General features: G+C 42.7%; 1 protein-coding gene across 5 annotated transcripts in view; it reads left to right on the top strand.

The window, feature by feature from the left end:
• The window catches only part of zgc:123010 (uncharacterized protein LOC641500 homolog), a 33262-nt gene extending 8945 nt beyond the window's left edge, over positions 1 to 24317 (top strand). For 3 of the 5 annotated variants that reach the window (XM_029645516.2, XM_029645520.2, XM_029645519.2), the window contains exons 2-15: positions 6819 to 6901; positions 7484 to 7567; positions 7671 to 7727; positions 7917 to 8120; positions 8400 to 8516; positions 17088 to 17133; positions 17267 to 17357; positions 18660 to 18801; positions 18966 to 19070; positions 20009 to 20135; positions 20309 to 20342; positions 20507 to 20687; positions 20805 to 20920; positions 21671 to 24317. In XM_029645516.2, the coding sequence (XP_029501376.2) occupies positions 6819 to 6901; positions 7484 to 7567; positions 7671 to 7727; positions 7917 to 8120; positions 8400 to 8516; positions 17088 to 17133; positions 17267 to 17357; positions 18660 to 18801; positions 18966 to 19070; positions 20009 to 20135; positions 20309 to 20342; positions 20507 to 20687; positions 20805 to 20920; positions 21671 to 21806 (1523 nt within the window). In that variant the 3' untranslated portion in view covers positions 21807 to 24317. The remainder of the gene's footprint in view (positions 1 to 6818; positions 6902 to 7483; positions 7568 to 7670; positions 7728 to 7916; positions 8121 to 8399; positions 8517 to 17087; positions 17134 to 17266; positions 17358 to 18659; positions 18802 to 18965; positions 19071 to 20008; positions 20136 to 20308; positions 20343 to 20506; positions 20688 to 20804; positions 20921 to 21670) is intronic. The other 2 variants (XM_029645517.2, XM_029645518.2) reach the window with 2 other exon arrangements.
• Positions 24318 to 24840: the final 523 nt, after the last annotated feature.

Genomic DNA, 24840 nt, shown 5'->3' with positions numbered 1-24840 from the left:
TTGATAAGGCCGTAGCCCAGAGCAGGGATCATCAACTACTGTATGTTCCGGCCCCCTGACCTTCAGCTCAAGAAAAAGAGAAAAAAAACACATTAGCGATCTGAATCTAATTACAAATCATTTGTAAAATGCAAATTACGGCAAGAAGCACAAACAAATATAGCATTTGACTAAAACATAATAATTTCAAACTTGCTGACATTTGTATACAGTCAAATATTTCTCTTATGCGTGGGAATACATTCTAACAGATTTCCTCAATTAAATACCAGCCAAGCAAAACACCAGCACTAATTATGGCCTCTAGTACAGAGACCGATAAATACGATTTTGATGTGTGTTGGTTTGATCTTAGCAGATGTTCTATATATGGATACCAACCGTCCCCACCCGCCTTCTTCTCGTCTCTGTGTTTACACTCAGAGATCTCATGATCTGCATCATCATTAAACTCACATTCACCCTGTCCCACCATTTACTAGGCTCACACAAACTCTGTTGGGGTTTTAGGCTGGGTTTCTGTATAAGCACTTTGTGACATCTGCTGATGTAAAAATGGCTTGTATTTATTGATTTGTTTCTACAGAACTCCCACACCTGTGCTTACACATGTTTCACTTAGAGGCTACCCTTAGACACAGATCTAGAAAACGTTTTTTTTTTAATGTATATATTATATTATTTATTTATTTATTTGTGTGTGTATATATATATATATATATATATATATATATATATACATACACACACACACACACACACAGTGGGGCAAAAAAGTATTTAGTCAGCCACCAATTGTGCAAGTTCTCCCAATTAAAAAGATGAGAGGCCTGTAATTTTCATCATAGGTACACTTCAACTATGACAGACAAAATGAGGGAATTTTTTTTTAATGAATTTATTTGCAAATTATGGTGGAAAATAAGTATTTGGTCATTAACAAAAGTTTATCTCAATTATATACCCTTTGTTGGCAATGACAGAGGTCAAAGGTTTTCACACACTGTTGCTGGTATTTTGGCCCATTCGTCCATGCAGATCTCCTCTAGAGCAGTGATGTTTTGGGGCTGTTACTGTGCAACGCGGACTTTCAACTCCCTCCAAAGATTTTCTCTGGGGTTGAGATCTGGAGACTGGCTAGGCCACTCCAGGACATTGAAATGCTTCTTATGAAGCCACTCCTTCATTGCCCGGGCGGTGTGTTTGGGATCATTGTCATGCTGAAAGACCGAGTCACGTTTCATCTTCAGTGCCCTTGCTGATGGAAGGAGGTTTTCACTCAACATCTCACGATACATGGCCCCATTCATTCTTTCCTTTACACGGATCAGTCGTCCTGGTCCCTTTGCAGAAAAACAGCCCCAGAGCATGATGTTTCCACCCCCATGCTTCACAGTAGGTATGGTGTTCTTTGGATGCAACTCAGCATTCTTTGTCCTCCAAACACGACGAGTTGAGTTTTTACCAAAAAGTTATATTTTGGTTTCATCTGACCATATGATATTCTCCCAATCCTCTTTCTTCTGGATCATCCAAATGCTCTCTAGCAAACTTCAGACGGGCCTGGACATGTACTGGCTTAAGCAGGGGGACACGTCTGGCACTGCAGGATTTGAGTCCCTGGCGTCGTAGTGTGTTACTGATGGTAGGCTTTGTTACTTTGGTCCCAGCTCTCTGCAGATCATTCACTAGGTCCCCCGTGTGGTTCTGGGATTTTTGCTCACCGTTCTTGTGATCATTTTGACCCCACGGGGTGAGATCTTGCGTGGGGCCCCAGATCGAGGGAGATTATCAGTGGTCTTGTATGTCTTCCATTTCCTAATAATTGCTCCCACAGTTGATTTCTTCAAACCAAGCTGCTTACCTATTGCAGATTCAGTCTTGCCAGCCTGGTGCAGGTCTACAATTTTGTTTCTGGTGTCCTTTGACAGCTCTTTGGTCTTGGCCATAGTGGAGTTTGGAGTGTGACTGTTTGAGGTTGTGGACAGGTGTCTTTTATACTGATAACAAGTTCAAACAGGTGCCATTAATACAGGTAACGAGTGGAGGACAGAGGAGCCTCTTAAAGAAGAAGTTACAGGTCTGTGAGAGCCAGAAATCTTGCTTGTTTGTAGGTGACCAAATACTTATTTTCCACCATCATTTGCAAATAAATTCATTAAAAATCCTACAATGTGATTTTCTGGATTTTTTTCTCATTTTGTCTGTCATAGTTGAAGTGTAGCTATGATGAAAATTACAGGCCTCTCTCATCTTTTTAAGTTGGAGAACTTGCATAATTGGTGGCTGACTAAATACTTTTTTGCCCCACTGTATATACGTAATCATGACAATTACAACAATACTGAATGAACAATGAATACTTTTTTTATTTTAACTTAATATAATACATAAATAAAATAAATGTAGTCTCAAATAAATAATGAAACATTTTCAATTTGGTTTAAATAATGCAAAAACACTGTGTTGGAGAAGAAAGCAAAAGTGCAATATGTGCCATGTAAAAAAGGTAACGTTTCAGTTCCTTGCTCAGATCATGAGAACATTTGAAAGCTGGTGGTTCCTTTTAAACATGAGTCTTCAATATTCCCAGGTAAGACGTTTTAGGTTGTAGTTATTATAGTACTATTTCTCTCTATACCATTTGTCTTTCATATACTTTGACTATTGGATGTTCTTATAGGCACTATAGTATTGGCAGCCTAATCTCGGGAGTTGATAGGCTTGAAGTCCTAAACAGCGCTGTGCTTCAAGCATTGCAAAAAGCTGCTGGCAATCGGAAGGAAGTGTGGTTTGAATGAATGCTTACGAGCCTGCTGCTGCCTACCACCGTTTAGACTGCTCTATCAAATATCAAATCATAGACTTAATTATCAAAAGAAGAATCACACAGATAGGTCATTAATATGGTCAAATCCGGAAACTCATTTTGAAAACAAAACATTTATTCTTTCAATGAAAAACTGAACCGTCTAAATATTGCTGTTACATTGCACAACCGTCAATGTTATGTCATAATTATGTACAATTCTGGCAAATTAATTATGGTCTTTGTTAAGAAGAAATGGTATTCACACAGTTCGCAACAAGCCAAGACAAACTGCTGCATATACCCTGACTCTACTTACACTGAACGCAAGAGAAGTGACACCATTTCAGGCACCGCATTGATTATATGCAACGCAGGGCAAGCTAGTTAAACTAGTAATATCATCAACCATGTGTAGTTAACTAGTGATGATGTTAAGGTTGATTGTTTATTAAAAGATAAGTTTAATGCTAGCTAGCAATTTACCATGGCTCCTTGCTGTCTGCACTGCCACGCAGTCTCCTTGTGGATTGCAATATAATCAGCGTCCAAAAATGCCTGTTACCGATTGTTATAAAACTTGAAAACGGCCCTAATTAATCGGCCATTCCGATTAATCGGTCGACCTCTAGATTCCATGTCAACCCATCCCATCGGAGCTCATTTCCTCCTGTTATTTTAGTTTGCCTATTGTCTCCCCTCAGACAAACTGTAGGCAAATGTCACTAGACCAGACAGATGTAATGTCTAGACTAGACAAATGACACATGATTCCACAACAATCAGTTTCACTCCTTAACCACGGAACGTACTGTTTAACCACTGAACTCTGTTTTGTGTCAACTGTCTGTTGTTGCCCAGTGCATAACCATGGTTTTTGTTGCCCAGTGAAGGACAGATTTTTCACTTAGAATGTATACCAAACAAAAACCATTGATTTTAAAAGTTTAACAAACCATACAACTCTATGCACAATGACTCTGTGTGATTTTGTTGTCAGCACATTCAACTATGTAAAGAAAAAAGTATTTAATAAGAAAATTTCATTCATTCAGATCTAGGATGTGTTATTTTAGTGTTCCCTTTATTTTTTTGAGCAGTGTACTTAACACCCTTTGATCTACACATCCTACCGCACAAGTGACATTTTTTGATGTATTCTTTTGAAAATCAATAAATGGAATAGCTTGGTTGCTTACTGTAAGCATCCACCCACCTTGTAATAGCAATCCTAAATTAGCTCAGGGCTAACCAATCATATTCAGAATCACACACCAAGTTTATTGGCCTCAACCTGTGTTAAATTGTATTGATTCACGTGATTTCAGGATTCATTCAGCAGTTCCTGTAGGTTCTGTCTGCTAGTAGTGACTTGCAAAGCAAACACTCAATCATGAGCACCAAGGATCTTAAAAAAACAAACTCTGGGACAAAGTTGTGGAAAGGCACAGATTGGTGTCACAGCCAGGCATACAGTGCATTTGGAAAGTATTCAGACATTTTGTTACATTACAGCTTTATTCTAAAATACATGAAAGAAGAAGAAAAAAAACATGACAAAGCGAAAACAGTTTAAAAAAAAGTTTGCACATTTATTTGCATAAGTATTCAGACCCTTTTCCTTGAGACTCAATATTGAGCTCAGGTGCATCCTGTTTCCATTGATCATCCTTGAGATGTTTCTCCAACTTGATTGGAGTCCACCTGTGGTAAATTCAATTGATTGGGCATGATTTGGAAAGGCACACACCTGTCTATATAAGCTCCCTCATTTGACAGTGCATGTCAGAGCAAAAACGAAGCCATTAGGTCGAAGGAATTGTCTGTAGAGCTCCGAGACCGGTTTGTGTTAAGGCACAGATCTGGGGAAGGGTACCCAAACATTTCTGCAGCATTGAAGGTCCCCAAGAACACAGTGGCCTCCATCATTATCAAATGGAAGGAGTTTGGAACCACCGGGCGGCCAGCTCTCCTTGGAGCTGAGCAATCGGGGGGAAAATGGCCTTGGTCAGGGAGGTGACCAAGAACCTGATGGTCACTCTGATAGAGCTTCAGTGTACTTGGGAGAATCTTCAAGAAGGACAACCATCTCTGCAGCACCACCAATTAGGCCATTATGGTAGAGTGACCAGACAGAAGCCGCTCCTCAGTTAAAGGCACATGACAGCCCGCTTGCCCAAAAGGCACCTAAAGGACTCTGACTATGAGAAACAAGATTCTCTGGTCTGATGAAAGATTTAATTATTTGGCCTGAATGCCAAGCGTCACGTCTGGAGTGAACCTGGCTCCATCCCTACAGTGCATCATGGTGGTGGCAGCATCATGCTGTGGGGATTTTTTTTCAGCGGCAGGGACTGGGTGTCAGGATGAACAGAGAAAAGTACAGAGAGTTCCTGGATGAAAACCTGCTCTAGTGCGCTCAGGACCTCAGACTGGGGGCGAATGTTCACCGTCAAACAGGACAATGACCCTAAGCACACAGCAGAGACGACGCATGAGTGGCTTCGGAACAAGTTTCTGAATGTCCTTGAGTGGCCGAGCAAGACCCCGGAATTGAACCCGATCGAACATCCTATTTTCAGGAGATACCTGAAAATAGCTGTGCTGCGACGCTCCCCATCCAACTTGATAGAGCTTGAAAGGGATATGCAGAGAAGAATGTTAGAAATTCCCCAAATACAGGAGTGTCAAGCTTGTAGCGGCATACCCAAGAAGACTTGAGGCTGTAATCGCTTCCAAAGGTCCTTCAACAAAGTACTGAGTAAAGGGTCTGAATATTTATGTATATTTCAGTTTAGTATTTTTTTATACATTTGCCAAATGATGGAGTATTGTGTGTAGATTGATGGGAAAAAAAACAATTTAATCATTGGTCTGAATACTTTCCGAATGCGCTGTATTTCTAGAGAAGTCACATGTACACCTCTTGACAGCTGTTTCACTTCTTCATTTAAAAAAAATCCTCGTTTTGGTCCATCAGAATTCAGAGCTTGAAATGTAAAACACAGAAGATTGAATCCTGTCAGTGTAAGACACATGTCAAACTCATTCCACAGAGGGCAGAGTTTCTGCGCTCCTCCCTTGGACTTGATTGATAATTATGGTCACTGGTTAGTAAGGAACTTCCCTCATCTAATTGTCTCGGTCTTAATTGACAGGATAAAAAACAAAAACCAGCAGACACTAGGCCCTCCATGGAATTAAATTGACACCCCTGTTTTAAGGCTTTGACCATAAACAATATTTAAAAAAATATGTATTCTCAGTTCTCCTTTTGCAGAAGGAACTGTTCAGTCGTTAGACTTATGTGCGTGACAGACTGACTTGAATCCGATGTCAGCGAAGCCGTGACCTGGTTCAAGCCAGGGACCACACAGTTCTGTTAATGTTAGCTAGGTTTCAACCAATTCTCTATTACAGACATTGATTGGCTTACCTCTTTGAGCATGCAACGTATGAATAGAACCCTGATGTACACATTTAGGAACACCTACTCTTTCTGTAACATAGACTGACCACCTGAATCCAGGTGAAAGCTATGATCCTTTGTCACTTATTAAATCCACTGCAATCAGTGTAGATAAAGGGGAGGAGACAGGTTAAAGAAGGACTTTTAAGCCTTGAGACATGGATTATCTATGTGTTCCATTCAGAGGGAATGGGCAAGACAAAATATTGATGTGCATTTGAATGGGGTATGGTAGCAGGTGCTAGGCGCACAGGTTTGAGTGTGTCAAGAACTGCAACGCTGCTGAGTTTGTCACACTGAACAGTTTCCCGTGTGTATCAACAATGGTCCACCACCCAAAGGATATCCAGCAAACTTGAAACAACTGAGGAAAGGAAGCATTGGAGTCAACATGTGCCAGCATCCCTGTAGAATGCTTTCAACTCTTTGTAGTCCATGCCCTGATTAATTGCGGCTGTTCTGAGGGCAAATGGGGGTTCAACTCAATATTAGGTTGTTCCTAATGTTTTGTACACTCGTATGTTTTTGTTTTTTGCCCAGAAGCCCCCAGTGCCCAGGGCCAGGAGGAGATGGAGTGTGGCGCAGTGACCCCTGACCCCACCGATGACGTCACACTGTCTCAGGTACGGTTATCATCTTCAAATCATATTTTTGGCAGGAATCTCCATACGAATGATTTTCCTGAAAATAATGTGATACTATCAATCAGAGGTAAGGACATGTTACACTGAAGGACAATGTATGTTTGACAGAGCATTGTGGTCTTAAAGTTAAATGGCATGCTCTGGAACTTAGGCGATGACTTTAACCTCCCGCTTTGTGCTGGATGTGCCAATGTGTAGTTCATACATGCATAATCTATGAGCAGAATTACTGTCTTACCTCAATTAGCCACGAAATCCCTAGTTTCAAAGCAACGCTTTTTCTGGGAGCTGGGCTGCATCATTTTTCCCTACATTTTCCCCCACAGCTACCAGCCTCCTAGCAATTTGACTTCTAAGCCAATGAGCTTCAGTCCCTCAGCATTTGAGTGACAGCCAACAAGTGTTGCGCACACACAGTAGAGTGAGAGCAATGATGTGGTACACATATCTGCACAAATGTGACGTAGTATGCAATTTTCGAGGACCCCTTACGGTTCGTGAGCACTACTTTCAGAACTACTGGCTAGAAAGTATACAGTAGTACCAAATAATGTCTTTAAGGAACAGGACATCAGTGGGGAGGACAGCCTGAGTGAGGAGGAGAAGGCCAAACGCAGAGTGGAGCGACGCAGAGCCAAGAGGAAGGTGAGCAACACGCACACACACACACCTACTCCTCCTGAGCCATAGTGAACAACATAGTCATGTGTATTCCTGATGCGTGATGCTGTTTCTATGTTTCTCTCAGCGTCAACGGGAGCGCAAGAAGCTGGAGCAGGTGAAGATGCCTGAGAGCACCGAGCAGGTAAACTACAAACCAATATTACATGTCTTCTAAATTAATCTGAATCATATGACGATTAGCACCCTAATTTGCAGTAATCGAAAAAAGGAATGGTTTGTATAGAAATGAATGGTTGTTATAAAAAGGAATGGACAGTTGGCATTCCAGCTAGGTTATAATATGCTCTCTCTAACTGTGTGTGTTTACCAGGACGCTGAAGATGAGTATGATGATGGTGGTGAATCTGAGGAGGAGGAAGCAGAGGAGAGCGATTCTGAGCTTGAGGAGGAGGAGCAAGAAGAAGAAAAAGAGGATAGAGCAGCCATTCCTTGCTCCAAGGAGCCTCCCGCCCCATCCCCAGCCCCCTCGGGGACTAAAGGACCCCAGAAGACCGCTGCACGACACTCTGAAGAGGTAGGGATAGATTGACTCCATCTTGGCAATGGCCTGGTCCCAGGTATGTTTATGCTGTCTGTAACAATGACTATAGGAATTGTAAAGACTGCACAAACTGAGGTGGAACCAGGCCAATTATGTAGTGTTGTTGAGTCAAGAAACAGTCTGGGAAGCTACCCAGGCTAGTTTAGGGGAGCCGTCTCTACTTGAGGAGTCTTAATACACACTGATGGGTACCTTTTAGTAAACTACTCTCTCTCTCACACATATGTCTTTATTTTTGTCTCTCTACTGTAGGAACCGGAGTGGGATGTGAGCAGTGCATTCTTTGCCAACGCTGCTAGCCACATCAGGCCAAAAGGCTGGACCAAACCTGGGCGCAAGTCCAAGGAGAATGAGGGCAGAACCAGAGAGGTAAGTGGACCATGAGCTTTGGGATATCTACCTTGCTGGCTAGTTGCTATGGTAAGAGTGGTGCTAGCCAGGATATCTAGCTAGATGGGTGTTTTGTTGATGTCTGTCTGTAAGAGTTGTTGTGGCAACGATAGCTAGCCAGCTAGCTAGCTACTTAGAAGTTACACTGGTAGAAGTGTTGTTGGGGATAAAGATGTTTCTGTGGTAGGAGTGTTGATGATAGGTGTCAGCACAGCTGTCTGCTGTGCTGTCTGCTGTGAGACATAGGATATCTTGCCATCTAGAAGTCACTGCATTGTAGAAGTGTTGTTGGGGCTAAGGATAGCTAGGTAGCTAGTTAGTTGGTAAAAGCTTGCTGTTTGATAGCTGTTATAGCAGTGTTGGTGATTACTTGCTGTCTGCACTAAGAGTGTTGATGGCTAACTGTCTGCTCTGGTGGTAGTGTCAGGGCTAAGGATAGTGTGGTACAGTAACTATTTACTGTGGTAGGAGTGTTGGGTCGGGTTCTAAGGATAGCGAGGTACAGTAGCTGTTTACTGTGGTAGGAGTGTTGGGGCTAAGGATAGCGAGGTACAGTAACTATTTACTGTGGTAGGAGTGTGGGGTCGGGGTCTAAGGATAGCGAGGTACAGTAGCTGTTTACTGTGGTAGGAGTGTGGGGGCTAAGGATAGCTAGGTACAGTAACGATTTACTGTGGTAGGAGTGTGGGGGCTAAGGATAGCTAGGTACAGTAGCTGTTTACTGTGGTAGGAGTGTGGGGGCTGGATAGCTAGGTACAGTAACTGTTTACTGTGGTAGGAGTGTGGGGGCTAAGGATGGCGAGGTACAGTAATTATTTACTGTGGTAGGAGTGTTGGGGCTAAAGATAGCGAGGTACAGTAACTATTTACTGTGGTAGGTTGGTGTTGTAACTATTTACTGGCTAAAGATAGCGAGGTACAGTAACTATTTACTGTGGTAGGAGGTTGGGGCTATTAACTACTGGAGGGTTGGGGCTAAAGATAGCGAGGTACAGTAACTATTTACTGTGGTAGGAGTGTTGGGGTTAAAGATAGCGAGGTACAGTAACTATTTACTGTGGTAGGAGTGTTGGGGCTAAAGATAGCGAGGTACAGTAACTATTTAATGTGGTAGGAGTGTTGGGGCTAAAGATAGCGAGGTACAGTAACTATTTACTGTGGTAGGAGGGTTGGGGCTAAAGATAGCGAGGTACAGTAACTATTTACTGTGGTAGGAGGGTTGGGGCTAAAGATAGCGAGGTACAGTAACTATTTACTGTGGTAGGAGGGTTGGGGCTAAGGATAGTTAGGTACAGTAACTATTTACTGTGGTAGGAGGGTTGGCAATAGGTTGCTGTCAGTAGTAGGAGTGTTGATGGCTAACTGTAATAGGGGAGACCAGGGGTAAATTGGACGCCTTAGTCTAGAGTGCTGTGTTAAATTGTGCTCAGGAGCATTTTTTACATCTCAAACTGGTTAAAATAGGAACTAATTGATGTGATGATTGAATGAAAATCTGTGCATCATTCTAAATTGCCACTTCTCTTTTTTGGATTGTCCTGTGATACATTCCATGTGTCTAATGATGTATCAATTTCCAGTAAGAAAAGGTCTTTTGATTGGTATAGTTGATGAAAATATGCTGAACAAAAATATAAACACAACAATTTAGTTTTCATCAGGGAAAAACAGGTAGTTGACTAATATTTTTCTTCATAGTTATTGTTGACAAAATTAACACTGCCCTGCAGCCTGTTATGTTCAATTGTAACATTTCACTTCTGCCACTCTCGGTTGAATTGTAAACGACTGGTATGTCCAAGAAACGCAGTTGTTGTGTAATGGTAGCTGAGACATACAGTACCAGTCAAAAGTTTGGACACACCTACTCATTCAAGGGTTTTAGTTTATTTTGACTGTTTTCTATATTGTAGAATAATAGTGAAGACATCAAAACTATAAAATAACACACATGGAATCATGAAGTAACACAAAATATATTTCATATTTGAGATTTTTCAAAGTAGCCACCCTTTGCCTTGATGACAGCTTTGCACACTTGGCATTCTCTCCACAAGCTTTACCTGGAATGCTTTTCCAGCAGTCTGAAGGAGTTTTCACATATGCTGAGCACTTGTTGGCTGCTTTTGCTTCCCTCTGCGGTCCAACTCATCCCAAACCATCTGAACTGGGTTGAGGTCGGTTGATTGTGGAGGCCAGATCATCTGATGCAGCACTCCATCACTCTCCTCCCTGGTCAAATAGCCCTTATACAGCCTGGAGGTGTGTTGAGTCATTATCCTGTTGCAAAACAAATGGTAGTCCCACTAAGCGCAAATCAGATGAGATGGTGTATCGCTGCAGAATGCTGTGGTAGCCATGCTGGTTAAGTGTGCCTTGAATTCTAAATAAATCACTGACAGTGTCACCACCATCGCACCATCACACCTCCTCCTCCATGCTTCAAGGTGGGAACCATCACAACGGAGATCCTCCGTTTACCTACTCTGCGTTTCACAAAGACACGGCGGTTGGAACCAAAAATCTCAAATTTACACTCATCAGACCAAAGAACACATTTCCACCAGTCTAATGTCCATTGCTCGTGTTTCTTGGCCGAAGCAAGTCTCTTCTTATTGGTGTTCTTTAGTAGTGGTTTCTTTGCCGCAATTTGAACATGAAGACCTGATTTCACGCAGTCTCCTCTGAACAGTTGTTGAGATGTGTGTGTGTGTTACCTGAACTCTGTAGCATTTATTTGGACTGCAATCTGAGGTGCAGTTAACTCTAATGAACTTATCCTCTGCAGCAGAAGTAACTCTGGGTCTTCCTTTCCTGTGGCGGTCCTCATGAGAGCCAGTTTCAACATAGCACTTGGTGGTTTGTACATGTAGGTAGGGGTGAAGTGACTATGCATAGATAATAAACAGCTAGTAGCAGCAGTGTACAAAACAAATGGAGGGGGGGGAGGGTTGTCAATATAATAGTCCGGAGGCTATTTGATACATTTTTCATCAGTCTTCTGGCTTGGGAGTAGAAGCTGTTAAGGAGCATTTTGGTCCTAGACTTGGCGCTCCGGTACCGCTTGCTGTGCGGTATCAGAGAAAACAGTCTATAACTTGGGTGACTGGAGTCGCTGACAATTTCATGGGCTTTCCTCTGACACCACCTGGTATAGAGGTCCTGAATGGCAGGAATATTGGCCTCGATGTACTGGGCCGTACGCACCACCCTCTGTAGTGCCTTACGATCAGATGTCGAGCAGTTGCCATACCAGGCGGTGACGCAACCGGTCAGGATGCTCTCGATGGTGCAGTTGTATACCTTTTTGAGGATCTGGAGACCCATGCCAAGTCTTTTCAGGGGGGGGAAAGCTTTTGTTGTGCCCTCTTCATGACTGTCTTGGTGTGTTTGGACCATGATAGCTCATTAATGATGTGGACACCAAGGAACCTGAAACTCCACTACAGCCCGTTGATGTTAATGGGGGCCTGTTCGTCCTGTAGTCCACGATCAGCTCTTTTGTCTTGCTCACATTGAGGTAGATGTTGTTGTCCTGCCTCCATACTGCCAGTTCTCTTACCACCTCCCTATAGGCTGTCTCATCGTTGTCGGTGATCAGGCCTACCACTGTTGTGTCATCAGCAAACTTAATGATGGTGTTGGAGTCGTGTTTGGTCATGTATGAACAGGGAGTACAGGAGGGGACTAAGTACACACCCCTGAGGGGCCCCAGTGTTGAGGATCAGCGTGCCAGACGTGTTGTTGCCTACCCTTACCAGCTGGGGGTGGCCGGTCAGGAAGTCCAGGATCCAGTTACAGAGGAAGGTGTTTTCGGCCCAGGGTCCTTAGCTTAGTGATGAGCTTCGAGGGCATTATGGTGTTGAACGTTGAGCTGTAGTCAATGAACAGCATTCTCACATAGGTGTTCCTTTTGTCCAGGTGGGAAAGGGCAGTGTGTTGTGCGATTGCGTTATCTGTGGCTCTGTTGGGGCGGTATGCGAATTGGAGTGGGTCTAGGGTATACGGGAGGGTGCTGTTGATGTAAGCCATGACCAGCCTTTCGAAGCATTTTTAATTACTGTCCAATACTATGGGACGGTAATCATTTAGGCAGGTTACCTTTGCTTCCTTGGGCACAGGGACTATGGTGGTCTGCTTGAAACATGTAGGTATTATAGACTCCGACAAGGAGAGGTTGAAAATGTAAATGAAAACACTTGCCAGTTGGTTCTCGCGTGCTTTGAGTACATGTCCTGGTAATCCATCTGGCCCTATGGCTTTGTGAATGTTGACCTGTTTAAAGGTTTTGCTCACATCGGCTACCGAGAGCATTATCACAGTCATCCAGAACAGCTGGTACTCTCGTGCATGCTTCAGTGTTGCTTGCCTTGAGGTAAGCATAAAAGGCATTTAGCTCGTCTGATAGGCTCGCGTCACTAGGCAGGTCGCGTCTGGGTATACCTTTTGTAGTCTGTAATAGTTTTCAAAGCCCTGCCACATTGGAAGGGGGTCAGAGACTGTGTAGTAGCATTCAATCTTTATCCGGTATTGTTGATGGTTCATCTGAGGATAAAGCGGATTTCTTACAAGTGTCCGGATTAGTGTCCCGCTCCTTGAAAGTGGCAGCTCTAGCCTTTAGCTCAATGCGGATGTTGCCTGTAATCCATGGCTTCTGGTTGGGATATGTAGGTACTAGAGGTCGACCGATTTAATCGGAATGGCCGATTAATTGGGACCGATTTCAAGTTTTCATAACAATCGGAAATCTGTATTTTTGGACACCGATTTGGCAGATAAAAAAACAAGAACACATTCTTATTTTCAATGATGGCCTAGGAACGGTGGGTTAACTGCCTTGTTCAGGGGCAGAACGACAGATTTTTACCTTGTCAGCTCGGGGATTCAATCTTGCAACCTTACAGTTAACTAATCCAACGCTATAACCACCTGCCTTACATTGCACTCCACGAGGAGCCTGCCTGTTACGCGAATGCAGTAAGAAGCCACGGTAAGTTGCTAGCTAGCATTAAACTTACCTTATAAAAAAAACTATCAATCAATCAATCATAATCACTAGTTAACTACACATGGTTGATGATATTACTAGTTTATTTAGCTGCATTTAATCGATGCGGTGCGCATTCGCGAAAAAGGACTGTCGTTGCTCCAACGTGTACCTAACCATAAACATCAATGCATTTCTTAAAATCAATACACAAGTATATATTTTTAAACCTGCATATTTAGTTAATATTGCCTGCTAAGATGAATTTCTTTTAACTAGGAAAATTGTGTCACTTCTCTTGCAACATATGCAGCAGTTTGGGCATCCTGACTCGTTGCAAACTGTGTGAAGACTATTTCTTCCTAACAAAGACAGCCAACTTCACCAAACGGGGGATGATTTTACAAAAGCGAATTTGCGAAAAAAGCACAATCGTTGCACGACTTTACCTAACCATAAACATCAATGCCGTTCTTAAAATCAATACACAGAAGTGTATATTTTTCAACCTGCATATTTAGCTAAAAGAAATCCAGGTTAGCAGGCAATATTAACCAGGTGAAATTGTCACTTCTCTTGCGTTCATTGCAGTCAGGGTATATGCAACAGTTTGGGCCGCCTGGCTCGTTGCGAACTAATTTGCCAGAATTTTACGTAATTATGACTTAACATTGAAGGTTGTACAATGTAACAGCAATATTTAGACTTAGGGATGCCACCCGTTAGATAAAATACGGAACCGTTCCGTATTTCACTGAAAGAATAAACGTTTTGTTTTCGAAATGATAGTTTCCGGATTCGACCATATTAATGACCAAAGGCTCATATTTCTGTGTGTTATTATGTTACAATTAAGTCTATGATTTGATAGAGCAGTCTGACTGAGTGATGGTAGGCAGCAGCAGGCTCGTAAGCATTCATTCAAACAGCGCTTTACTGCGTTTGCCAGCATCTCTTCCCTGTGCTTCAAGCATTGCGCTGTTTATGACTTCAAGCCTATCAACTCCCGAGATTAGGTTGGTGTAACGAATGTGAAATGGCTAGCTAGTTAGCAGGGTGCGCGCTAATAGCGGTTCAATCGGTGACGTCACTCGCTCTGAGACTTGGAGTAGTTGTTGCCTTTGCTCTGCAAGGGCCGCAGCTTTTGTGGAGCGATGGGTAATGATGCTTCGAGGGTGGCTGTTGTCGATGTGTTCCTGGTTCGAGCCCAGGTAGGGGTTAGGAGAGGGACGGAAGCTATACTGTTACACTGGCAATACTAAAGTGCCCAAAAGAACATCCAATAGTCAAAGGTATATGAAATACAAATGGTATAGAGAGAAATAGTCCTATAAATACTATATTAACTACAACCTAAAACCTCTTACAATGAATATTGAAGTCTCATGTTAAAAGGAACCACCAGCTTTCATATGTTCTCATGTTCTGAGCAAGGAACTTAAACGTTAGCTTTTTTACATGGCACATATTGCAATTTTCTTTCTTCTCCCAACACTTTGTTTTTTTCATTATTTAAACCAAATTGAACATGTTTCATTATTTATTTGAGACTAAATTGATTTTATTGATGTATTATATTAAGTTAAAATAAGTGTTCATTCAGTGTTGTAATTGTCATTTATTACAACAACAAAAAAAATGGTCAGATTAATTGGTATCGGCTTTTTTTGGTCCTCCAATAATCGGTATCTGCGTTGAAAAATCATAATCGGTCGACCTCTAGTAGGTACGGTCTCTGTGGGGATGACGTCGTCGATGTACTTATTGATAAAGCCATTGGAATGTGTTCCCGGGATTCATCCAGTCTGTGCTAGCAAAACAGTCCTGTAGCGTAGCATCCGCATCATCTGACTACTTCCGTGTTGAGCGAGTCACTGGTACTTCCTGCTTTAGTTTTTGCTTGTAAGCAGGAATCAGGAAAATATAATTATGGTCAGATTTGCCAAATGGAGGGTGGGAGAGTGCTTTGTATGCATCTCTGTGTGTGGAGTAAAGGTGGTCTGTAGGTTTTTTCTTTTTTTCTCTGGTTGCATGTGTGACATGCTGGTAAAAATTTGGTAAAACTGATTTGTTTGCCTGCATTAAAGTCCCTGGCCACTAGGAGCGCTGCTTCTGGGTGAGCAATTTCTTGTTTTATTGTGGCCTTAGAGTTGGTTGAGCGCAGTCTTAGTGCCAGCATCGGTCTGTGGTGGTAAATAGACAGCTACAAATAGTTTAGATGAGAATTCTCTCGGTAGGTAGTGTGGTCTACATCTTATCGTAAGGTACTCTACCTCAGGAGAGCAATACCTCGAGACTTCTTTAATACTAGACATTGCGCACCAGCTGTTATTGACAAAAAGACAACACACCCCCACCCCTCGTCTTACCAGACGTAGCTTCTCTGTTCTGCTTGTGCACTGAAAATCCCTCCAGCTCTATATTATCCGTGTCGTCGTTCAGCAACGACTCAGTGAAACATAAGATATTACAGTTCTTAATGTCCTGTTGGTAGGATAATCGTAGATAATCAATTTTATTCATTACATGTTAGCAAGTAGAATTGATGGCAGTGGGAGTTTACTCTGATCGCCTACGGATTCTCAGAAGGCAGCGTGATCTGCATCCTCTTTTCCTCCGTGTTTTCTTCACGCAAATGAAATGGTCTGGGCCGGTTCCCGGGAGAGCAGTATATCTTTCTCGTCAGACTCGTTAAAGGAAAAAGCTTCTTCCAGTTCATGGTGAGTAATCCCAGTTCTGATGTCCAGAAGTTATTTTTGGTCATAAGAGACGGTACCAGCAACATTATGTACAAAATAAGTAAACAAATAAGCTAGAAAACGAACAAAATAGCACAATTGGTTAGGAGCATTAAAATGTCAGCCATCCTCTTCGGCACCATCTTACTATATGTGTTATTCAATAGTTTTGATGTCTTCAATATTATTCTACAATGTAGAAAATAGTCAAATAAAGAGAAGCCCTGGAATGAGTAGGTGTAAACTTTTGACTGGTACTGTATGTTTGTGTAAAAATATTATTCATCTAACTCCAACAATCTTTTCATGAATAAGCAAAAGGCTTTTATCTGGTCTCCCATCGTGTTGATATCTTTAGGCCGTGGCAGGTTAAGATGAGGTGAACTCTGCATCTGGAATGGTAAACAGTTATTGGAACGTTTATGTGTTTGACCTCGCATAGTCTCACACACACATACATAGATACACATACACTGCCTCAGTGCACAGGCTAGAGCACGGTCAGTCGTGTCACTGGGTCAGAGGTTACCAACAGTTTTATTTATGTGTATGTATGTATATATACATAGGCCTGGGATACATCAGTAAGATGTGACTGACTTTCTAGGAAATTATATATATATGTATCCTAGGCCTACGTGCTTTTTATCTAACACTTTTCCACAAAGTGCTAATTGGCATGTTATAACAGCAACCCAGGCCTAGAGCTGCAGGTTACAGTGACAGTAAACATCTTCCTAGGTAGGACAAACTCTAGGGAGCTAATATGTGAACAAATTAATGTATTTGCCTTACTTTTTTGGGAACATGTTCTGGTTTCTTCAGGTGAATGGAACAGATGCTGTGACTAAGAGAAGCGCCTCGTTGACAGGTGAGTGTGTGCGTTTATACTACTCTCTGTACACACCCTCAAACACATACGGGTGCACACACACACACCTTGCTGTGCAAACATGCTCAGATGTTTGTACATTTGAGCCTCTGGCTGTGTATGTGCCCTGTAGAAAAAGGGATCAAGCTGGTGCAGGAGGGCCAGTATTCTCAGGCCGTCGTTATGTTTACAGAAGCCATCAAATACGACCCAAAGGATTACAGGTAATGTCACACCATTATATGTCTGCATTATATCACTTACTACCGCATGGCCTCTGACCTCAATACGCTAGTTACAGTGAGCTCCAAAAGTATTGGGACAGTGACACCTTTTTTGTTGTGACAGGGGAGGTTAGCATTTTTTGGGGGTATTATATTTATGCCTCTAACTTTCTCACTCACTTATTCACGATTCATTAAGGATTATCTGTAACCATGGTAGCATCCACATTCATGTAGAAGTGTTGAGAAACATTCTTATCCACTTCCACTGGAGGTCATAAGGTGAATGCACCAATTTGTAAGTCGCTCTGGATAAGAGCGTCTGCTAAATGACTTAAATGTAAATGTAAATGTAAATGTACAATAAAAGTGACTCCAAGATGACACTGCATTAATTACCATTCATTTCTATTGGGCACAAAATAATCTGAAACACAACCAAAACAAACAGAAAATGCATCCAACAAGTTTGCAGAGTCACAATCTTGAGGTAGTCATTGTGTTTTAGGAATATGGAACCTAATACTCAACTTTATATTTCTTTGTACGAAAAGTGCTGTAATTTCTGAACGGTTCACCCGATATAACTGACAGTCTACAATTTAACCTCCTACTCATTGTATAATTTCAAAGCCTAAACAACAAAGCATGTGTCGCTGTCCTATCAATCAATCAAATATAGATATAAAGCCCATTTTACATCAGTAGATGTCAAAGTGCTATACAGAAACCCATCCTAAAACCCCAAACAGAAAGCAATGCAGATGTAGAAGCACGGTGGCTAGGAAAAACTCCCTAGAAAGGCCAGAACCTAGGAAGAAACCTAGAGAGGAACCAGGCTCTGAGGGGTGGCCAGTCCTCTTCTGGCTGTTCCGGGTGGAGATTATAACAGTACATGGCCAATATGTTCAAACGTTCATAGATGACCAGCAGGGTCAAATAATAACAATCAGAGGTTGTCGAGGGTGTAACAGGTCAGTTGGCTTTTCATAGCCGAGCATTGAGAGTTCGAGACCGCAGGTCCTCCGGGAGGGGGAGAGAGCGAGAATTAGAGGGAGCATACTTAAATTCACACAGGACACCAGATAAGACAGGAGAATTACACCACATATAACAGACTGACCCTAGCACCTGACACAAAAACTATTGCAGCATAGATACTGGAGGCTGACTGTATCTAGCCGACATCAATACATTGGTACAGTACGGCATAGACAATAAACCACAATTTACCCTCTGTGTGTGTCTGCCTCCGTGTGTGTCTCTCTGTGTGTGTGTTTATCTGTCTGTCCGTCCATCCAGGTTCTTTGGGAACCGGTCGTACTGTTATAGCTGTTTGGAGCAGTACCCCCAGGCCCTGTCTGATGCTGAGAGGTCCATCCAGCTGGCACCTGACTGGCCTAAAGGACACTTCCGCAAGGGCAGTGCACTCATTGGGATGAAGGTGGACCACAGACTGCATAACTGTCCTCTCCTGTTCTATTGTATTCTATAGGAAGCACATTCTCCGTATAGTGATTATTCACAAATGATATAATATATGCTTATGCAGGCTTGATGTGTTTTGACCTCCTGTGTGTGTGTGTGTGTGTGTGTGTGTGTGTGTAGCGGTACAGTGAGGCGGAGAAAGCCATGGAACAGGTGCTGAAGCTGGATAAAGACTGTGAGGAGGCTGTCAATGATCTCTTCAACTGCAAAGTCTTACAGCTTATGGTGAACACACACATTTTTGAATACACATGCACATGTTCAAGCCTGCACACAGACGTGGCTATGTGCTACCAACGTGCTCACGATGCGTATGGGAAATGGCAATGTATAGCTGTTACAGATCTCCTAAACTGTTTCCTAGTCTCCTTTCTTTTCTGAAAAGCAGCGGAGGACAGAGACTGGTGTTTAGTGCTTTTCACACCGCTACTCTGGGACCCACAGCTGTTCCATGTGTAGTGCCGTGAAAAAGCAAAGAGGACAGAGACTGGTGTTTAGTGCTTTTCACACCGCTACTCTGGGACCCACAGCTGTTCCATGTGTAGTGCCGTGAAAAAGCAGCGGAGGACAGAGACTGGTGTTTAGTGCTTTTCACACCGCTACTCTGGGACCCACAGCTGTTCCATGTGTAGTGCCGTGAAAAAGCAGCGGAGGACAGAGACTGGTGTTTAGTGCTTTTCACACCGCTACTCTGGGACCCACAGCTGTTCCATGTGCCGTGAAAAAGTATTTGCCCCCGTTCTCTATTTTTTCCATATTTTTGACACTGAATGTTATCAGATCTTCAACCAAAAACCTAATATTAGATAAAGGGAAAATGTCGCGCTCTCTTGCCCGCACGCTCTCTCGCCCGCACGCTCTCGCCCGCTGTGTCGCGCGCGCGCTCTCTTGGCTCTCTCGCCCGCCCGCCCGCACGGTCGCGCGCGCTCTTCAAGTAATTATTTTTTTGTTTTCTCATGCTTTGGTTGGGTCTAATTGTGTTGCTGTCCTGGGGCGTCTGTTTGTGTTTGTGAACAGAGCCCCAGGACCAGCTTGCTAAAAGGACTCTTCTCCAGGTTAATCTCTCTTTAGGTGATGGCTTTGTTATGGAAGGTTTGGGAATTGCTTCCTTTTAGGTTGAAGTGCTCCCTCTCACTCTGTCTCACGCTCGTCTCCATCTCTAGGATCTGGGTTTTGAGGAGGGGCAGAGCATGTCTCTGCTGGAGCGATTCACCACTCTACAGGCTGTGCTGACCTCACTTGAGGCTTCTAGGGGTGAGGACACACACCACTGTGCAGGCCGTGCCAGTGGTATGGAAAAACATGCAATTTCTCTTCTTAAGCCTAGAGGGCAGCAATGTCAGGAAGTAGTTAAATGACATGCGAAGGAAAGGGAACACATTTCTGAGCTATTGCTGAAATGTAGAAGATCATACATACATTTTTTTGTGTGTCTAATTCAGTTGTCTTCACTCTTTCCTCAGTGGTGAGCCAGGATTCCTCATTGGGCTTGCCAGGGTAGGTGGATATTAGCCAATCTTGTTGACCCAATAAGGGTCAGGGGTCATGGCCCCAAATAGAAAAACATACATTTTTGATTTCCTTATTTGGTGTGGACAAGTATTTGTAACTTGATGCCTGTGGACATAAGTGATGTCTCTTCCCTGTTCTTCCTCCTCCAGGGCCCCGTGTGTGTCTCTCTGGGTGGGGAACGTGACCGCTGAGCTGACTGAGAAACACCTGTTGGACCTCTTTAAAACTTACGGGGAGATAGACAGCATACGAGTTCTCCACGAGCGGTTCTGTGCCTTCGTCAACTTCAAGAATGCCAACATGGCATCGCGGGCCATGGAGAAACTCAACGTCAGTGACCTTCATAAGATGCTGTGGCTTTTTTGTTTTTTATTTTGTATGTCTATATGTTTTAAAACTCTTTATATTCTATTGACCTTAATGTATTAGTATGTGTTTCTCCCACAGGGCTACAGTATAGAGAACACAAGGTTGGTGGTTCGCTACCCAGACCATCGCAGCCAGAGGCTTCTGCCCATCCCCCTCAAGACCAGCCCCCTTGCATTGCAACAGACAGCTGCTGGGTAAGAAAACACCCCTTTAAAGCTGAGATCAGTGAAAGGTGAAATGGCGCTCTGCCCCCTCCCCTCCCCACACACACAGGCGCTTGACCTAAAACTTCAAAAGGTGGAATAGTTATCCCTTACTTCTCCAGAGTCAGATGAACTCATTGATACCCTTTTTATGTCTGGATCCAGTATGAAAAAAGTTGGAGGTAGTTTTGCGAGCCAATGCTAACCAGCCTTAGTGCAATGACTGGAAGTCTATGGTATCTACTAGTATGCTAGCAGTTACTATAGACTTCCAGTCATTGTGCTAATGCTAGTTAGCAATTGCACACAGAGACATGAAAATGTATTCCACAAGTTAATCTTAGGGTTCAACCCAAAGAATGTAAGAGTGCCCTCTAGTGCCACCTTGCTGACTGTCTGCGCCACTATGTTAAAAATATTTTTTTGCCCTAGATTACAGGTGTTCAAAAACACAATCTCGGCACTGCCCCCCTTTGGGCCTCCCAAACAGCCGTACTCAACAGCATCATCTTGTTAAAAAATCCATATGAAAAGCCCTCATCTGACTATAGGGAAGTAGATAAAGGGCTTCATCTGACTCTGGGGAAATAGAGAAATGGCTTCATTGCCAAAATCATGAAGTATCCCTTTAAAATAAAGCAAGAGGAAATCTGTTGACAATGAGCTACGTCGCCCACTTTAACATTTGGTATAATTTCATCCCAAAATAAAATTTTCATAACCTTCTTGCCCCTTCTCCAGTCCCAGACGTTGTGGCCCAGTGAACGGAGACGAGTGTTACTTCTGGAGGACCACCGGCTGCCATTTTGGGGACAAGTGTCGCTACAAACACATTGCCGAACAGAGTGGCAAAGACAGGAAGCCCTGGCAGCCCTGAGCACCGTTTCAAATCGAATACATTTTTATTTGTCACATGAACCCAATACAACTGGTGTAGACTTTACCCTGAAATGTTTTCTCCTCAATTCTGACCTTCTATAAAATTGGGACCCCATTATGACTATGGACTCAATATTAAATGGACAGTGTAGGACTGTTGTTGTGATGGAGTAGAATGTTCAGACTAATAAAAATGGAGGACAGCATAAGGAGTGCTATAATAGAAGAGCATTAGGACTGTAATAATGGACCAGAAGACATCAGCAGTCCCCCTTGACCACAGCTGGGCCTTTAGGTTTTGCATGGCAACGAACCTCAACACCTTGAAGCCTTAAAACCTTGCTAGCCTTACAGCTAGCCCTACGGCTGGCATCAGTTATCCCTATGGCTAACATCAGTACTATTGCTGTCTGGGGTTTGTGGCATAGGGAACTGGGCTCTCCACCTCATCCTCATCTCCCATCCATGTCTCTCTCTTCCCATGCCAATACCACCAGACCAGAACGGACCAGGCCCGGCCATGCTCTCCACACCAAAGGACAACCAATACCACCCGGACCACCACACCAAAGAACCAGCAGCCATCCAGCCTGCAGCAGATTCAACCTGATGTTTCAGTTCATCCCTAAGAAAGAGGTTCCTCCATTCCACTCTGCCTTGGGGCTAAGTAACATGCCTCCTAAAATGGGCATGTTAGTTAGGCACCAAATGGAAATAAATGGACTGAAACAGAGAGCGACTACATGTATTTCTCCAATATGAAACACAAATTTTCCTTTTCCACACATTTTCAAACGTTTTCCTTGTCATGCCCTAATGAACATGGCCCAGGGCTTGCAATACAGTGGGCTATGGGCTCTGTGCTATTGGCTTTAGCTAAATGGGCCATTGCAATGTGTGAGTGGAGCAGAGAGGTGTACAACCAATTTAACAGAGAACCTTGTTTTTCAATGTATTAACCCATGTTTCATTTGACCACTGTACCTGATGGCAAACAGCTTAAATGCACCCTCCAAATCAGTTGGGTGATTTTGACACTGAGAACTGACACCACATTTTTTCTATGTTAGGGTTTGTTTAAAGTTCGCCAGCCCTTAAAATATCTGGAAAATAAGCATCTTGTTTTGTAAAATGAACCAAATATGTTTTTTGCTCTCTGTTTCAATCTACCCTCGACCTTGCACCTTCTCAATGTGTCCCATTAAAGGAAAGTGTCACTGAATGTCTGGTAGGCAAGACCGAAGCTTGAGGGTACATCTCAGCAGTCTAAATTTGCTAGCTGAAGCTATGTAAGACCAAGCTAGCTGCGTCTTTGGTTTATAGCTGTCTGATTTTACTAATGGTACAGTAGGAGGTTGCTTTTCAGGAATGGGTTCACCACTTTGCAGTAAAGCCCTCTTAGGCTCTTCTCACACTATCGTTTGTCCCTGCAGCGTTAGGCTGTCATTCTGTCCCTGTGTCATTTTTAAGCTGTCCGAGTGAGGGTGACACTCAACTCAGTAGGAGAGAGGCTTTGGACACGGAACTACACCTACTTTCCCATTTTTGTGTTCCTCTTCAGATTTTCACCATTCTGTAGACCCAAGGCTTCCATTCAGTATTTAGTCTGAACCAAAGAATGCTTGTAGACAACCAAAGGCTGTCTGCACTGGCAATACGTGTAAGCTGTTTCTTTATTCTGTCACTCAAGCCTTCAAATGCAAATGGATAACTTCTCCGAGACCCAGTGAATCAAAACAAGCCTCTCGTGGTGAGGAGCTGTAGCTGCCACTAGAAATGGAAAAGTTATTTTTCTTAGTCCACACTACTCTATATCTCAAACTGTGTGTACAGACGAGTGCAGGCTATTTATTTGCGTATTTATATGTATATTTGCTTTACCTGTGAGACCATAGTGGTTGGTTGGTATATGATTCAAATGATGACTCCCCAGACGCTAGAACTTTCCGGGCCGGTTTGTAGTAGTACAATGGATATTCTCCATTGAAGTGATTTTTAGTCCAGGACTAAGCTTAGTTTGGGAAATCAGCCCGATCTGTTTAGTAACTGTTGAGAGAAAGAATTGTTATTAAATGTGGTGGAAGTTTCTGCTTTTTTTGTGGTTGCCTGGTTTTCGGCCTCGTAGAGATTGGTCAAAGAAATCAGAACTTCTTATTAGGATAAAGTCACATGAGAAAACACTATACTATTATCTTTAAAAGACTCACAGAAGTGTGTTTTCTTAGTTCAGTGATCCCAAGTAGACAGTATTGACTCATTTGGGCAAATGCATGTTTTATGAGTTTGATAGAAATTAATAATAAAGTATTTATGTGCGAAGCCCAGTTTTAGTATGAGTCCATTTCTCTCTAGTCCCAATTTCAGGAGAAAGTGTTTTTTAATGACTATGTACTCCCCAAAACTTTTAACTCAAGCAATGTAATCTCTGTTCATTCCAAATTGACAAAATATTTTAAGTGTGAAAGTCTGCCAAAGAGTCCTTTTGTACATAATATATTCATTCAAATAATTTCAGCCTCTCAGTCAATTTTTCTGTTTTCTTCCTGCCGTTATGGTATACAGTGCATTAAGAACCCTTGAATATTTCTTAATTTTGTTACGTTACAGCCTTATTCTAAAACATTTTTTTTAAAGAACATATTCATAAATCTACACACAATACCCTACAATGACAAAGCAAAAACAGGTTTTTAGAATGTTTAGCTGATTTATAACAACAACAAAAAAGACATACCTTATTTACATAAGTATTTGCTATGAGACTAAATTGAGCTTAGGGGCATCCTGTTTTCATTGATCATCCTTGATGTTTCTACAACTTGATTGGAGTCCACCTGTGGTAAATTCAATTGATTGGACAGGGTTTGGAAAGGCACACACATGTCTATATACAAATCCCACAGTTGACAGTGCATGTCAGAGCAAAAACCAAGCCATGAGGTTGAAGGAATTGTCCATCGAGGCACAAATCTGGGGAAAGGTACCAAAACATTTCTTCAGCATTGAAGGTCCCCAAGAACACAGTGGCCTCC

Source organism: Oncorhynchus nerka, linkage group LG10 (assembly GCF_034236695.1).
Source record: "Oncorhynchus nerka isolate Pitt River linkage group LG10, Oner_Uvic_2.0, whole genome shotgun sequence".
In the NCBI taxonomy this organism is placed as follows: Eukaryota; Metazoa; Chordata; class Actinopteri; order Salmoniformes; family Salmonidae; genus Oncorhynchus; species Oncorhynchus nerka.
The sequence above is the reverse complement of the archived record's forward strand: the minus strand, read 5'-3'. Positions and strand labels throughout refer to the sequence as shown.